The following is an 18,142-nucleotide window of genomic DNA, read 5'->3' as shown; positions in this document are numbered from 1 at the left end:
GTCTCCTCGATTCCTCATGCAATCATTTGTGTTTTATGACAGGGCTTCTGATATTTGTGTTTTATGACAGGGCTTCTGATATTTGTGTTTTATGACAGGGCTTCTGATATTTGTGTTTTATGACAGGGCTTCTGATATTTGTGTTTTATGACAGGGCTTCTGATATTTGTGTTTTATGACAGGGCTTCTGATAGTTGTGTTTTATGACAGGGCTTCTGATAGTTGTGTTTTATGACAGGGCTTCTGATAGTTGTGTTTTATGACAGGGCTTCTGATATTTATGTTTTATGACAGGGCTTCTGATAGTTGTGTTTTATGACAGGGCTTCTGATATTTGTGTTTTATGACAGGGCTTCTGATATTTGTGTTTTATGACAGGGCTTCTGATATTTGTGTTTTATGACAGGGCTTCTGATATTTGTGTTTTATGACAGGGCTTCTGATATTTGTGTTTTATGACAGGGCTTCTGATATTTGTGTTTTATGACAGGGCTTCTGATATTTGTGTTTTATGACAGGGCTTCTGATAGTTGTGTTTTATGACAGGGCTTCTGATATTTGTGTTTTATGACAGGGCTTCTGATATTTGTGTTTTATGACAGGGCTTCTGATAGTTGTGTTTTATGACAGGGCTTCTGATATTTGTGTTTTATGACAGGGCTTCTGATAGTTGTGGAATTAACCCTCCCCCTCTTTTTTTTGTCAACAAGGAATTTTCTGATTGGTTTCTTGCCTTGCATGATCCTTGCCTTGCATGATCCCTGCTTTGGAGAGATGGTCACGTTGACGATGCCAAAGCGATTCAGATCTGGTGCATAGCCATTCTATTAGCAGACGTTAAATCCGGTAGTCTGTTGCTCGTTCCAGGCGCGCTGAATGGACACTAAAAAGACCGTAAACACTTCCAACTATTGAATGATGTCGGGGATCACAGTAAATTCGGATTGTGTAGAATGTTCACCCCCTTCGCATGAGCCTTGCACCACGGAATTACACCCATACTCTAGCATCGATGACGATGATGAACTTCTGAAGTATATCTGGAGGGAATATTTGCATCCTAAGCAATATGAATGGGTTCTTATTGTAGGATACATAATTGTTTTTTTTGTTTCTCTCATTGGAAACACACTAGGTAAGTTTTGGTAAAGGTTTTTGCGCAGGTTGGATTAATTGAGCCAGTATCATTTTAAAATGTCATCCTCATTTTAAAGTGCATGGCATTAGATCAAGTCCTCAAAGTTATTTGGGCTTCATTGACCATGATGGTAGTTTTATAGAAGTTAGGCTACTGGTGAGTCGAATGTAGGCTATTACATATATTATTATTATATTAATTTGGTGTTCACTAATTCAGTATCAGTAGACTACCTTCTAAACAAGAGGTTACTGACAATCGAATGTATTTGGGAAGCGCAAAATAAAGACATTATCCCGAGCGCGGACATGCATGGGCATCTGTCTTGTTTGGATGTGTATGCGACACTCGACAGGGAAAATGATAAGCCATGCGACCTGTAAAGTGATAAACCCGAATCAAAGTGCTGTACCAGGCATTCTCTTTAAACGGTCGTTTTCTGTTTTAGCTGTTAATAACACTTGACAAATATAGTTGACTGCGTAATATAAATTGTTAATAAAATATTTTTGGAGCATCCTTATTAGGCCCATGCTTCTAGTTCAGAATAAGATGCCTGTGGAATAAATCAAGTCTACTGTATTAACATAATCCCTTCACAAGTAGATGCTTCCAGTTTTCAGAATACGATTCTCGGGCAGTATCTTATAAAGACACTTAAGATACTGCTTAAACATGGCATATTTGAATACAATTGAATCTAGCCCTTAATAACTGCTATTGTGCAACTATTTGCTAATTAAAATATTGTTAATGGTCTTAATTAAATGTCTTAATTGATTCTAAATAATGTTTTCGGTGCCGACAATACTGTCATAATTTGACAATGTTTTCAAGTAGTTTACAATCCGTCTCATTTTCTCTGCGTGCAGTTTCTCTTGTTACTATGGCAGTGCTGTTCGCTTGTGTTGATCGGGCTCCCGATTGGCGCAGCGGTCTAAGGCACTGCGTCTCAATGCTGGTTTGAATCCAGACTCTGTCACATGTGATTGGGATTCCATAGGGTGGTGCACAATTGTCCCAGTCTTGTCTGGGTTTGGCCGGTGTAGGCTGTCATTGTAGTTAAGAATTTGTTCTTATCTAACTTGCCTAGTTAAATACAAAATAGGGCAAGACATTTTGTTTTGGACTGAAACACATGTATTATAAATGGCAAATAAACCAGTCTCTTTTACAAACAGCTCATGAAGAATGAGTAAAATCGTGCACATTGGACTGAAAGGCAGTGTTCAACAGCCCTTACCCAACGTTTAGGGCACGATTTTATTCATTCTTCATGAGCTGTTTGTGAATGAGACTGGTTTATTTGCCAATTATAATACATGTGTCTGTAGTGAGGGTACATTGTGTATTTAAGGCAGGAGGAGCGTTCTGTGCCTTTGGAAGAGCAGCGTTGGAGAATGGAATGGTTCACTGCAGGCTGGGGAACCTTTGAAAACGAGAAACCTGTTCAATATGTTTAACTCTCCTGAGTTTTTAAAACCTGTCTTGATGTCATACCCTGTGGATACTGAGAGTTGGCTATGTTTACTGTATTCATATCCCTTATTTTTACCTTCCACATTATTTTGCAGTAAATAAGAAATGTGTTTATGACAGTCTTGTTACAGATGTAGGCTTATTGTAAATTAAATTAGTCACTATTATACGTTTTTGTTTGACTGCCCTTTTCATAATCACCAACTGACATTTAAGTGACATAACAGGACAACTGGTTAATTTGTAATACCTTCATATTGATTATGCAATTGATAGTTGTTATTCAGGTGCTGCTATTCAGGTGTTATTCAGATTCTATTATTCAGGTGTGTGCTGTGTATTGCATTTGATTTAAACCAATTAAAGTCATTGATGTCTCCCTGTATTCCTAACAGCAGCAGTCCTTGGTTGTGTCTTGTTGTCAGTTTGTTTTGCAGTGTGGAAAAACCATCACATGCGCACAGTGACCAACTGTTTCATTGTGAATCTCTCCTTTGCTGATATCCTGGTCACCATCACCTGTCTCCCGGCAAGTCTTGTGGTAGACATTACAGAAACATGGTTCTTTGGAAACACTCTTTGTAAAATACTGCCTTACTTACAGGTAAGATGATGTCCCAACGTTTTTATTTTCACATTTCTCAACTTTCACTTTATATTCAAATCAAATAATATTTCATTTGTCACATATGCTAAATACATTTACATTTTAAAAGATGCTCTTATCCAGATGACTGCATACATTTTTGTACTTGTCCACTGCAGGAATCAAACTCACAACCCTGGCGTTGTAAGCACAATGCTCTACTAATTGAGTTACACATAACTGCCAAATGTGTAGACTTTACTGTGAAAAGCTTAGTTACGAGCCCTTTACCAACAACACAAAGTTAAAAAGTAATAAAAGTTTACAAAATAAAGGAAATAGTAACACAATAAAATAACAATAACGAGGCTACATACAAGGAGTACCAGTACCGAGTCATTGTGCAGGGTTACGAGGTAGTTGAGGTTATTGAGGTAATATGTAGGTAGGTACGGGCAAAAGTGACTAGGCAATCAGGATACATTAATAAACAGAGTAGCAGCAGCGTATGTGAAGCGTGTGCCAATGTGTGCCAATGTGTGAGTGTGTGGCGTCAATATGCATGTGTGTGTGTGTGTTTTGTGTGTGTGAGCGTATGTACTGTAGGACAACAAAAAATAAAAGTGTGTACTGTATGAGAGAGTCATAGACCATTTCATCAACATGGCATTGGCGTTTCTCTGCAAGTAGGGTGAGTCAACATGTTTTTTCTACTTGCAGGAACGCACACATACACACAAATCAGACCATGGACAGGGACATCATATTTAGCTTAAGTTGATTGGACTAAATTGTTTTTTGTATCTTTTAGTTGTCACTGTATTAGACTAAGCATAGGTGATTTGATGATGTTGAAATGTTGAAGTTGTGTGTGTGTGTGTGTGTGTGTGTGTGTGTGTTGGAGTGTCAGTGTAGTATGTGTGAGTGTGTGGGTAAAGTCAAGTGAGTGTGCATAGAGCCAGTGCAAGAATGTCAATGCAAATAGTCAGGGTAGCCATCTGATGAACTGCTCTGCAGTCTTATGGCTTTGGGTAGAAGCTGTCAAGGAACCTTCTGGTCCCAGACTTAGAGCTCCGGTACTCGTACCGCTTGCAACTTCAAGCTTGATAGTTGGAACGGAACTCCAGGGTACTGAACAGTATTCTTTGAAACACCTTTGAAGGGACCCCATGGTGATGCTTGTGCCACGGGAAAGTGTTTTGCTTTCCCAGCTCAACTGCCATGGGCTTAGCCTTCAATGGATCAACATCATAATTCTCTTTTGATCCAGTGTGATGGAACCTCCACTCAGCCATATGGGGCAGAATCCCAAGCCAATCTGTGTGTCAGAGGATTAGCCTAAAGATTCAGACCTTACGGCCACTGTAATTACATCTTCCCTGTATGGTCTGAACGGCAGGCTGCCATGATAAGGACACCGCGGAGCCGACGCGAGATAAGGTGCTGTACACCTAATTATCCCATTACCCAAAATGATACATTAAGATTGAAATACTGCTATTCTTTTATTAAAACCTCTATGGGATAGGTGTCCCTACACCGGGACAGTTGAGCTAACATTCTGTAGTCTTGCTCTGATTAGTCATCCTGAGGGTCTCAGAGATAAAAATGTAGCATAGTTTTGTTTGATAAAATCAATTTTTATATTAAAATGTACAGTTTTGAACCCCTGCTGTCTCTGGCTCCACACCCACCCCGCCCGGCCATCTAGATATGTGAAAGTTATAAGCTAATGATCCGTCAAGTATGACATTCCTGGGAGTGTGTAAACGTAAATATTGTATTACCATATCATTTTTGTATTTTCTCTATAGTTATGGACTTTGACCAATTAGTTATGTATCAATTGACCAATTCGGCACATTTGGGCAGACTTGATTCAAAATATTGGCCAGTATGGCTATGTTTCACTGGATCAATCTGAAACTTTGCACACACACTGCTGCCATCTAGTGGCCAAAATCTAAATTGCGCCTAACTGCAATATTGTGTTATGGCCTTTCTCTTGCATTTCAAAGATGATGGATAAAAAAAAAATAGAAAACACATGTTTTTTTGTTTGTGTTATCTGTTACCAAATCTAATGGTTTATATTCTCCTACATTCATTTAACATTTACAAAAACCTGAAAGTGTTTCCTTTCAAATGGTATCAAGAATATGCATATCCTTGCATCAGGTCCTGAGCTATAGGCAGTTAGATTTGGGTATGTCATTAGCTACAGGCAGTTAGATTTGAGCTTCAGGCAGTTAGATTTGGGTATGTCAGATTATTATATGATTTAATAATTTATACAATTCTGCTAATACAGGACTAGTTAAGGCCCAGTGCACTACTTTTGTGAATAAATGTTTGTAATTTAAAAAAACAAATATTATTATTATTATTTTGTTTTGCACAGATTTTTCAGGGGTACAGCAGCACCCTCAGAACCCTTACTTCCCATGGCTATGAAAGCAACCCATTGGATTCCACAACACTTCTGTTAACTACTCACCCCAATGCATTTTCAAGGAATCCAATTGACTGCTATAGCATTAGCTAGCCTAGCATGCAGTTTAATTTTAAAAAAACTAGCAGTTTTCCAATCTTCTCAATTCACCATTCATCATTTCAGGAGAATTATGAGTACATTGACATATTCCATCCCTGGACTGAGGAATGTGTTCCCAGCCTGCACTGGGCTCTGACTGTCCACGTTCTGGCACTGCACCGTTCCGAATACAGAGAAGAAATTAATGAATGTTGGATTCTGGATAGTCCAAGGATATGAGAATATTGTCTAAAATGTTAGTCTTTTTAAAAAACTTTATGAAAAGCTCTAAAGTCTAAACAAAATGACCTTTCTTCAGTCTCAGTTTATTTTCATGTTAAATGGGGGCATACTTTATCAATTTGCCTTTTGAAAAAACATCTGATTGCCTAACCGTTGAGAAAATAACATTGAAATGATCTAAAGACAGCCTCTCAATACATTTCTGACTCATATTATTTTGCATTCATGCTGGGGACAAATACAGTGCATAGTGCCCTTACATTTTTTTTGCAATGCTGCCTGTTTACAAATATAATAGGTGGTCAGGAGATTGAGAAAGGGTTTATCAGGTTAGCTGATCTTTGGATTTCCTTAACACTGGACTGTATCCAAAACCCACAGACAAACGCCTGGAGCCCTATCAGTAAGGTCCTGGACTGAATTACTGTGTTATCATTCATGTCTGCCTGAAAGACAGTGTTAAGAGGACTACAATTACCAACAGAGGAGAGGCAGCTGGTGGTCTACCTCACACCATCAAGAGATCCATTAAAACCATTCATAAAACCTTTACCTGATGAGCTGAAGAAGCAGAATATTAAACTGGTTTTCTCCCCTGGCCTACTTGCAGTGTGTCAAAAGTGCTTTCCCAAGGAAGGACATCTGTAACTGCTGCACAAACTTCGTTGACATTTCATTAGTTACTGTGTGGACATCCTGCTTCTCCTAATGGCTGTGTGAAGCATGTCTGAGGTAAATTGGAATAGCTGTAGCAGCTGTAGGGCCAATTTGATGTGTCCATTGGCTATAGGATGTTAATGAGAGAGCTGAAAATGTCCCCCATCGTCAATCAGATGGCCTCAATTGTAATTCTCACAGCTCCTCTACTGTCTACAGGCTCTAATTGATATTTGAGTGATGGCTGCAGATATGAAAATAACATAACACTCTAAGATCAAAGTGTGTCAGCTGTTTTAAACCTTCAAACGTAGTCTAATGTCAAGAACAGTCCTGTGTAGCTCATTTGGTAGAGCATAGTGCTCGCAGTGCCAGGGTTTTGGGTTTGATTCCCACAGGGGACCAGTATTAAAGAACCATTAAGCTGTATGCACTTACTACTTCTGTAAGTCACTCTGGATAAGCTAGTCTGAAATGTAAAAGGCCCCGGCTGTTTGTTTTGCAGATCCAGCTATATGACACAATCTAAAATGACTTTAAAGAATACACAAGCCCCATATCATTTCCAGATTTGTGATGTCTTTCTTTTTATTGATATGAGGTTGCCAAATTATCTCTTGGAAGTGTTATGGTTAATATAATCATAAATCCTGCCACTCTAAACTGACAGAGGAAACAAGGATAACAGAAAATGGCTGGTAGATTCATATCACTGTGATGAGTAAATATCAACATTTTGGGCTGTGAGGGTCATGGAATTTCGGATGACGGTTGTTCGTCAGCCGAATGACTGGAGTCACTTCATAACCGTTTGAATAGCTAAAAACATAACAACCAAAACACATTAAATTTTTTTAAATGCACATTTTCTCCTCTCCTCCGCTCCTGTCTGCATGTGCTGCCATAGAAATAGACTGAATATAACGGGCGTCCCCATTCAAGTCAATGACGGCATAATAAGTGGACTGTTGGCCGTTGGGTTGGTCTTCATTTAAGGTTAGGGATAGGCATAAGGTTAACAGTGAGGTTAAGGAGATGGTTAGGTTTTGTGTGGCTGGCTCACTTGGTAGAGCATTGCGCTTCCATACTCAGGGTTGTAGGTTTAATTCCCATGGGGGAGCAGTACAAAAATGTATGCACTCACTACTGTAGGTTGCTCTGGATAAGTGCATCTGCTAAAATGCAACATACATTTTAAGAAGATAAATTGAAGAAATAGGCAGTGTTTATGACTTTGTGGCTATGATAACTAGTGACGAACGCTGTGATTTGTTGATTCAACTCAACTGACATCACAAAGAATTTAATTTGATTGCATGTGCCACATCAGTTAACATCATTTGAATGAACATTCTAAATTACCATGGAAAGTATTGTATCAATACCGTAGAAACAAACTCAACCGCACGAATGCCCGGTCGTCACGTCTAGCTGTTCACTCCACAAAAACAAAAACAGTTGTGACGGTTATTTTATTTTCATTGTAAATAAGAATTTGTTCTTACATGACTTACCTAGTAAAATAAAATAAAAATGATGAGAATGTTGACTATTAAGGGAGTATAGACCTGTTGAATATAGACTAGGGCCCCCATAATTTGACAGTATTTCGCCATATCAACAGTAATGCCGATTTTGTTGTTGTTGTCTGTATTGTGTAAACTCAGATTCATCCTATAAATGTTTATATTGTAATCATCCTTTGGCTATGGTAGTTAGTCAGACTTCATCATATGTACTATACATATATATATAATATATAATTCTAATACCCGACAGTCAATTATCTCTGCGCTTCTAACAAAGGTTGAGAGCACTTAGCACCTCTGAACAGAGTGCCGGCCGTCATTTTCAAACCAAGTGCAAGTCGATTCTACATTCTACAGAATCGTGTGAAAATGTCAGCAGTCAGACGTCCCCCAGTGGGTGGCCCCTAAAAAAATACTGCGCCGAACGAATGGCAGATCAACATTGTGGTCTCTAAGGGTTGTCTTACCATCCTGCTTTACATCATACAAATTCCATTTAGTCCATATAAATAGTTGATGCCTTGGGGGAGGTTGGGTGTAATCGTCCTGGGAGAAAACGGTTGCCCCTGTCAACGTCTAGATCAGCCAATTTTCCCTGTCCATCAATGTTTTTCTGCTGGCAGTGACACGGGGAAAAAGTGCTATCCTTTTTCATATTCATATTGAGAAGTCTTTTAAATTCTAAAATAGATAAACAGAACAGTGATTTTCTTCTTCTCTTCTTCACAATAATGAAGAGAAAGTATTATTTTGTTTGCCCAAGGGAAATCACAGATTCTCTCTCAGCAGGTATATATTAAGTGTAGTACTTTTTGTACTGCTTCACTTTGTGCTTTAATTAACTGCACATCCTCTTTTTCAATCTCCCAGACAATCTCCGTATCTGTGTCAGTCTTGACTCTGAGCTGCATTGCTCTCGACCGCTGGTACGCAATCTGCCACCCGCTGATGTTCAAAAGCACGGCCAGGCGTGCCCGCAAGAGTATCCTCCTCATCTGGGGGGTTTCCTGTATCATCATGATCCCCCAGGCCATCGTGATGGAGTGCAGCAGCCTGCTCCCTGAGCTCACCAACAAAACCAGCCTTTTCACTGTGTGTGAAGAGCGCTGGGGAGGTAGGCGGGCATCCACAAAATCCCTCCTCTCAATGCCACAGGAACTCGCCAAGGCACTGTTACCCCAGACCAGACCAATTTCTAATACTCTAACTCTGCTGGATTGAGCTTGATTGAGAATGCCTGAAACAATTGAGTACTCCACTGGAGTAGTCCCAAAAGTATTAAGTATTAAGCCATTTAGCATTCCAGACAGCCTCTAGTAAACAGTCACTGTTTGAACCAAGGTCTGGACCAAAGGCGACAGGCATATTTCAGTTCTTGTGACTAAACCCCCCGGAGCTGTTGTCAGATGGGGAATAATTAAGCAATACGTTTGGAGGGGGTGTGGTATATGGACAATATACTACGGCTAAGGGCTGTTCTTTCATATAACGCAACGCGGAGTGCCTGGATACAGCCCTTAGCCGTGGTATATTGGCCATATACCACAAACCCCCAAGGTGCCTTATTGCTATTATAAACTGGTTACCAACGTAATTAGAACAATGATAATCATTTTTTTGTCATACCCGTGGTATACGGTCTGATATACCACGGCTTTCAGGCAATCAGCATTCAGGGCTCGAACCACCCGGTTTATAATTTGTGTTACACTACACCAGCTACACAAATGTGCTCGTTCTTTTCTGATGGAATCAATATTTCATAGGAGCATTAGAAAAAAACATCTGTAATGTTATATACTGTAGTGTCTGCTGTGTTGACATCACTCTTAAAGAACAATTCCACCGAAATACTATCTATTGGTATTTGTTTAATTAATCCAATGTTCATATCGTCCCAAAATGTTTTTCATGTCAGCAATCAAGTTTTCAAGATATATAACTTTCAAAATACAGAAGAGCGCAGCATCACACGATGCAAAATGCATCATACCAGCTTTATTTCTGAATTGAACTGCATCTTGAAAACTTGATTGCTGACATGAAAAACATTTTGGGACTAAATCAATAATGGACTAACGAAACAAATACCAAAAGGTGGTGGGGTTTTCCTTGAAGGGATTCTGAAGCTGTGTGAGACCAGTATCCAAATGTTATCAATCCACTGCTGTATAGTATTCTAATCATATACTAAGTGTGGGGATAACTAGGGAATAACTAAGTAGAATTGAGAAGGTACTCACACTCAAACCATGCAGAAAAAAAACATGCAGGAGGCAGAGATAAAATACTATTGGTGTTTAATTACATAATTGACAGTGAACACAAAAAGGTTCAAATCTAAGGTGCAAACAGAAAGCACAGGTTTCAGCTTCATACTGTACCGTCATCTACTGTCAAGCATGTAATTACATAGCAACAATATGTTTTCTATTTGGGCCTCTTGCAAGTTCTTTCTACATGGTTGAGTGTTCTATCCCAGCCTCCTACATGTTTTCTACATGGGCGGGTACCTTTTGAATTCTACTCACTGAGTTATACAAATGTAACATCCATGTTGACACAATATTGAAAACAAGTCACTGTCTTCCTTTGATAGGAAAAACTACTATCTAACCAGACTGTATGTTTAAGGCAGTGGTGGATGGTAACACTTTAAATGGGGAGGACAGGCTCATAGTAATGGCTGGAATGGAATAAATGTAAAAATATCGAACACATCAAAGACCTGGTTTTCCATTCCATTCATTATTATGAGCTGTCCTCCCATCAACAGCCTCCCATTTATCTGTCCTACTGAATGCTTCAGGGTCAGACTGTTGAAAAATACTTGGAATGCATTGAGGGATGACTTTGCAGGTTCTCCGATAAAATAGGCTTGGATGCCTCTTGATTGCTACAGACAAATATTCTCTCACAGAAGACCATACAACTATTGGCAGCACAATTGTTTGGATAGAAAATAAATGAATGTGTCAAGGCTATCGATTAAATGAGCGAGATCAAAGTTCTCCATCTCTCAAATTCGTTTTTGGGTGGAAAACCTTTGCAGGAATGTCAAATCAAATCCAAGTTTATTTGTCACGTGTGCCGAATACAACAGGTGTAAACCTTACAGTGAAATGCTTACTTACAGGCTCTAACCAATGGTGCCAAAAAAACGGTGTGTGTGTGTGTGTGTGTGTGTGTGTGTGTGTGTGTGTGTGTGTGTGTGTGTGTGTGTGTGTGTGTGTAGGCAAATAAAGAAATAAAACAACAGTAGAAAGACATTTGAAAAAAGAGTAGCAAGGCTATTTACAGACACCTGTTAGTCAGGCTTATTGAGGTAATATGTACATGTAGGTATCATTAAAGTGACTGTGCATATATGATGAACAGAGAGTAGCAGAAGCGTAAAAGGAGGGGTTGGCGGGTGGTGGGACACAATGCATATAGCCAGGTTAGCCAATGTGCGGGAGCACTGGTTCTTCGGGCCAATTGAGGTAGTATGTACATGAATGTATAGTTAAAGTGACTAGCATATAAGATAAACAGAGACTAGCAGCAGAGTAAAAGAGGGGTTTGGGGGGGGTCTCACACAATGCAAATAGTCCGGGAGTCTTATGGCTTGGGGGTAAAAACTGTTGAGAAGCCTTTTTGTCCTAGATTTGGCACTCTGATACCGCTTGCCATGCGGTAGTAGAGAGAACAGTCTATGACTGGGGTGTCCTCATGCAAACTCTCAACATTTAAGGTTGATATCTACAGATGTAGGATCTTAATTTGCTGTAGGATCTTAATTTGATGCAGGACATTTAAAACTTGCGGTGTATTTGAAGTTTAAAAATATCCATGCATTATGTAAGGGATAATCGGGGAGCGGCATATGAGTTCTTTGGAAAATAATGGACGACGTGGAAGGCATTCTTTTCCAGAGAACGCATAGAGCCCCGGTTGATTGTCCCTTTTACAGTATACCATGGCTATAATTTAACACATTTGCCACTAGAAATGTTTTAATTTGCCATAAGAAATGTGCTCAACATCCACTGAAGTTTACTAGATAGCAACAGTAGTTGCCGTGGTAACCAAACAAATAGATTTGCTAATTTAGCTGACCAAACCATCAGTCTTAGCTTGCTGTTATGAAAATTAAATTCACCGATGTCAATAATGTTTTCAATCCGACTTTTGCTTTCAAAAGCAGGTCAAACATAAAACATGTAACAAGCCTAAGATCACCATGCGCAATGCCAAGCGTCGGCTGGAGTGGTGTAAAGCTCACCGCCATTGGACTCTGGAGCAGTGGAAAGGCGTTCTCTGAAGTGATTAATCATGTTTCACCATCTGGCAGTCTGATGGATGAATCTGAGTTTGGCGGATGCCAGGAGAACACTACCTGCCCGAATGCATAGTGCCAACTGTAATGTTTGGTGGAGGAGGAATAATGGTTTGAGGCTATTTTTCATGGTTCGGGCTAGGCCCCGTAGTTCCAGTTAAGGGAAATTTTAACGCTACAGCATACAATGACATTCTAGATAATTCTGTGCTTCGAACTTTAAGGCAACAGTTTGGGGAAGGCACTTTATTTTTTCAGCATGATAATACTCCCATGCACAAAGCAAGGGCTGAATGGAAGCCCGTAGCAATGATCCAACATCCAGTGGAAAGTCTTCCCAGAAGAGTGGAGGCTATATCTGAAAGGGGGGACCAACTCCATATCACCGTCCATGATATTGAAATGAGATGGTGTCCACATGTAGTATATGTACAGTACCTGCATCTCAGACTTATGCCACGTTCGCATGCTATTCAGAACTCGGAAATGTTAGACTTTCTAACTTGTTGAACATGTGAACGCGGTATTACTCAAGACTCACATCTCTAAAATGCAAAAGTTATAATTTAAGTTGTATGGGGACAGTTACATTGCCAGGATGCAATTTTTGCTCAGCAGTTTGTTTAAATCAGGGATGTCTAACTCTTTCCACGTAGGGCAGAGTGCATTAGTAAATTGGTATCCCCGCTCCCACCTATCTGTTTCATGTCTTAGGTTATCCGCAAAAGTTAACATGGATAGAATGCAAGAATTTAGTAATATTTGCAATATTGTAATAATTCTCATGTGCCAGTGTATCGTCCAACCGTGCCATGGTGAAACCTGTAGACCTGTAGACCTGAAATAATTGGATCTTGGAACTTGCATCCAGCCAACCAGAAAAGCAAAGTTAAGCAATTCATTCATTCTTGATAGACAGGACAATACTTGTCCTGCAAAAAAACATAATTTTTATACTTGAAAAAATGGAGCAAGCACTAGGCATTTAGAGTTAGGCTCAATGTGGCTCAATGTGGAGTGGAGTGGAGCTTTATAGTAATGTAATGACATCACATGCCCAACGTTTCCTTCAAAAATATTTGGCAATCATTATTTATTTGAAAAATACCGTTTCCATAATCGTTTGTCACAATAAAGAAAGTTTGACAAAATAAAAATCCGCCCCTGTTGAATAGATATAAACATAGTAGATGTTTAGAACAAATCTCCTTTAACTGCCTTTTACATTACACATGTCGCAATGTTTTCTATTGTGACATAGAGTTTGTTGAATAAACCTGGGTCAATGGAAACGTGCCTACTTATTCAATTGCTATTTCTTAAAGTGTACAATGTTTTATTTGTTCTGCTGAACCTTTCTGTGATAGGAACCATATTCAGCACAATCTGATGATTCCCTTTAAAAAAATGTCTCTTTTTGATGGAGAGTTCTGTCTTGCCACTCAATTTATATTCCTGCACAGTAACTACAAGCTCATGCATGTTACTGATAAATATGTATATAAATGTAGACATGTTTGTTTCCCCTTTGGATTTGACCAATTACCACCACAATTCCTACAGTACCCTTTTGAAAAAAGTACATCATCTCACATGTGATCAAGTGGAAGTATTCCAAAAACACATGTTTTCATGTGATCTGTGATCTTACGTGAAGATAATGTGACAACATGTAAAGCAACATGGGATAACATGAAACTACACGTGTGAAAACCTGTGAAACAATGTGAGGGGTTACAAAAACATTTTTTTTCACATGATGTAACATGCAACATTTCACATGAAATCATGTGATTTTCCACATGTGAAATCATGTGGTTTTCCACATCTGAAATCATGTGGTTTTTCTAGTAGCGCCTCTAATTTACATCTATGTCACAATAATTTAGCTAAGTCACATTTCATTCTCTCAACAGCTGATGTCTACCCCAAGGTGTATCACACCTGTTTCTTCATCGTCACATACTTCGCTCCCCTCTGTCTGATGGTTCTGGCATACATACAGATATGTCATAAACTGTGGTGTCAACAGGTATCTATGTAAATTCATGTTTGTGAACAATAACAGACAACATTTGCACTGTTTCTTAGCAATCTGGCTGTTTGTTGATTCTCCACATTTATTTCTAGATCATGCAGTCACCAATTTATCAGTGTCCATTATCCTTGCAATTAGTTGACAATGCACTCTCAGATTATGCACTCCACTATTCAGATCCATTCCATTGAGCTTTTTGAACGTTTTGAGTTTTATTGAGCTTGTCAAGCAAAAGCTGTTCAAAGACCACAGTGTGATCGGCTGTGGGTTGTGGGTTCTGTAAACAGATTCCTGGAACGTCCTCTGTGCTACAGAGGAAGCGGACGCCCCTCCAGGGTTCCACTTATTCTCCAGGTCCTGGGGAGTCAGCCAGGGTCCGGACCAGCACAGTGTCCGCTGAGATCAAACAGGTCCGGGCCCGCAGGAAGACAGCCCGCATGCTGATGGTGGTCCTCTTTGTCTTTGCCCTCTGCTACCTGCCCATCAGCGTACTCAACATCATGAAAAGGTAGCAGCCTCTTTGCTGCTCTGTCTCTCTGTCTTCAGGATCAATAGCCATTACACTCTAGGATTCAACATAGAGATGTTTCAATGAGTCAGAAGTTTCGATTTGGAAATGAGTCATTTGCCTCAAATAACGGTTGGCATTCACAGTAGTCCCTGGTAAACATTGTGTTTACAGAAAAAGGTGATCACATTCTGAAAATGTAGTAATCTGAAAGCATTACTTTAGCATACCTAGATCACATATATTCTGATCTATATCAGTGCGGTAAGCAAACATATTTGTGATTTCTGTCTCTCAGGGTGCATATCGTTGCTGTCTGATGAAAACCTATTTTCTCCAAAACAGAAGCTTTTCTGGAATTTGAAAGAATGACCGTAATTTCCCATTAATATACAATTATGAAACTTCAGAAGCTATTTTGAATATATTTTCTTGGTCGTAGAGTCATGAAATGTTCAGAGTACATTGAGGGGAGTTACTGCTTTCAATAAATGTAAAATAATTATGAAAATTGGCAAAACATTTAGTTACGAGGTTTTTATCAGACAGCGACGATGTACCACTTGCCATTTCTTGAGGTAAAATAGAAATTAGGCTAAACTATCTCTTTAATACTCCCCCACCCCCTGCAAACACATGTCAATAAGCTATAGCTCCATTTACAGTTTCAACACACTTGGTGTCATTACAGATGAGGTCTCACTGATGTTACCTTGTCATTGCAGAGTGTTTGGGACGTTTAAGTACACAAACAGCAGAGAGACTGTATACGCCTGGTTCACGTTCTCACATTGGCTAATATATGCCAACAGTGCTGCAAATCCAATCATCTATAACTTTTTAAGTGGTGAGTTTGTCTCAAAATGCTTTGTTCATGATTTTATTGCCCCATCTGCTGGACAGTATAGTATATCACAACACACCTAGAGTGGAGCTTTGGAAGAGGGATTTGATGTGCGTAACTTGTTCAATCAATTTTAATGGTAAAGAAACGTAATACTTAAGTGGTAGAATTTCAACAGAATACCCCTTTCATATGAGGTTTGATTAGCGGTTAAGAGTGTTGGGCCATGAGGTTTGATTAGCGGTTAAGAGTGTTGGGCCAGTAACCGAAAGGTTGGTGGTTACATTTTTTTTGTTTGTCTATGTGCCCTAGAGAAAGGCCCTTAACCCTAATTGCTCCTGTAAGTTGCTCTGGATAACAGCTTCTGCTAAATTACCAAAATGTTATGTGTTTAACAAAGTTTAGCTTTTTTCCACAGGGAAGTTTCGAGCGGAATTCAAAGCAGCATTTTCCTGTCGCTCTTTTGGCCGATGTCAGAACCAAACAGAGGGCATAAGGAGAAGAATGAACACTGACAGCCGTAAATCCTTGTCCACTCAAGTCAACAACATGGACAATGTCTCACGGATATCTGACCATGTGGTTTAATCCTATACTGGGGCATGCTGGGAGATCTTAGAATTGCACCATGCCACCCAGGACACACTGGCATTCACTGTCTCCATGATACAAAGGTCACGAATAGAACACATTGTAACGTCAAGCTTTTAATAACAGACCACATACTCTGAATGGACTGAAAGCACTCAATATCCACCAACCTGTGTGAAAGCAAATCCCTCCCCTGCTGGAACCTCTACCCAGGAGAAGAGAAGTGATTTGAATGAGTCGTGTCTGTTACAGATGGATAACCGTTCTATTGGCTCCAGTCTTTGGTTCTCATCCCACCAGAGGCAGGAATTAGCACCCCATGGTGTTGTACACCTCACCAGAAAGGACAGACTGAAGGATGAATCACAATGCAAAGATTAAACCCTATCAACGTTTATTATCAAAGCTTCTTAAATCTGAAGATGGATTACAAAATAACAATTTGTTTGTTAATTAGCCACAATAGTGTGTATTTGTGGTGATGTTTACTTATGTCTTATGATGACTACTTATCATCATAATAATAATAATTATTATTATTGCTGTTATTAATATTTGTATTATTGTTGTTGTTGATGCTGTTGTTTATTATTTTTTATTGTTATTGTTATTACCTTCCTATTCTATGTGTAATATCAGGTTATATGTTTACAGATATGGTATTGTACATTAACAATCCAGCCAAAGTTCGAAAATCTCCACGGATGAATACATCTACAGAGGTTTTCATGACAAGGTGGAAGGTTAAATTCTCACAACCTTACATCATAAAGACGGCTTTGTTTCTAATTCATTGCTGGATCAACCAACAAGCAATCAGAATGAAATAACCCTACAAGACATTGAATTCTGATTTTAAAAAATTAACGTCTTATTTGATGTGAACCCTTGAAAAGCAGTTTCTACAATCGCTTTTGTTTGTTTTGATTTCTTCTCGGGTGTTTGTTGTGATGATTTCTTATTGGTGTTTCTTGTTATTTCATGTACTTTTTTAAAAGTATGTTAAGCAGTCTCCCCTAAAAATGTATCTGTTCTAAAAATGTATCTGTTCATGTAAGTGATTGTTGTTTTTGATCTGTTTGAAGGTAAACATTTTAAACATTTATCATTGTTTGTTTGCTGTGCTTCATGTAAAACAACATATTATGTATCAACTTTGACCTTGTATTCATCAGACCTGGGTTCAAACACTATTTAGGGTATTTCAATTACTTCATTAACGCCAGTTATTAACCAGTCATTAACACGAGTCCGTTTTCCACAACACGAGCCCGGTGCCACCAACCTCCTGTGGTTAAGCATGAACTTTACCATGATTGACTAACCAGGTTGTATAGGTTATTATTTAAATGGCTGAATACACCCACCTCTTACTGACCATCACTGTCCTTATCCACTAATCATAACATTGATAAAAGCAACCTGGAGACATTGCTATGTGTTTAGTTATACAACTAATTTATTAGTGGTGTATGTATTCCACCCTGTCCTTAACATCTTTCATTGACTGTCAATCACCATGAGTTTGACAACTTGTAACATATTTCATTAGAATGAATTTGCATTACTCCCTGAAGATTCAAGATAAAAGTTACCAAGTTATTTTATTTGATAACCCAGTGCTGCATGAATAACAAGGGCATGAAATGTTTACTTTATGAGCATGCAATCAGCCGCA

The 18,142-nt window shown here is 39.0% G+C and overlaps 1 protein-coding gene across 1 annotated transcript; it reads left to right on the top strand.

Annotated features, from left to right (window-relative positions):
* Positions 1-918: 918 nt before the first annotated feature.
* Positions 919-16,461, top strand: LOC139375695 (hypocretin (orexin) receptor 2). The gene is made up of 7 exons (XM_071117503.1): positions 919-1,135; positions 3,043-3,221; positions 9,036-9,279; positions 14,400-14,515; positions 14,809-15,029; positions 15,755-15,876; positions 16,292-16,461. Exons 1-7 carry the CDS (start codon positions 919-921, stop codon positions 16,459-16,461), a joined length of 1,269 nt encoding a protein of 422 aa, XP_070973604.1.
* The last annotated feature ends 1,681 nt before the right edge of the window (positions 16,462-18,142 follow it).

This window comes from Oncorhynchus clarkii, chromosome 20 (genome assembly GCF_045791955.1).
Source record: "Oncorhynchus clarkii lewisi isolate Uvic-CL-2024 chromosome 20, UVic_Ocla_1.0, whole genome shotgun sequence".
NCBI classification, from domain to species: Eukaryota; Metazoa; Chordata; class Actinopteri; order Salmoniformes; family Salmonidae; genus Oncorhynchus; species Oncorhynchus clarkii.
Note: the sequence above shows the minus strand (reverse complement) of the source record. Positions and strands in the feature narration are given on the sequence as shown.

Excerpts from the sequence above, each read along its gene's own strand:
- LOC139375695 (XM_071117503.1), top strand. The coding sequence starts at position 919 with ATGTCGGGGATCACAGTAAATTCGGATTGTGTAGAATGTTCACCCCCT. Across the intron at positions 3,222-9,035 it reads AAATACTGCCTTACTTACAG|ACAATCTCCGTATCTGTGTC; the intron begins GTAAGATGATGT and ends TCAATCTCCCAG. Across the intron at positions 15,030-15,754 it reads GTACTCAACATCATGAAAAG|AGTGTTTGGGACGTTTAAGT; the intron begins GTAGCAGCCTCT and ends TTGTCATTGCAG.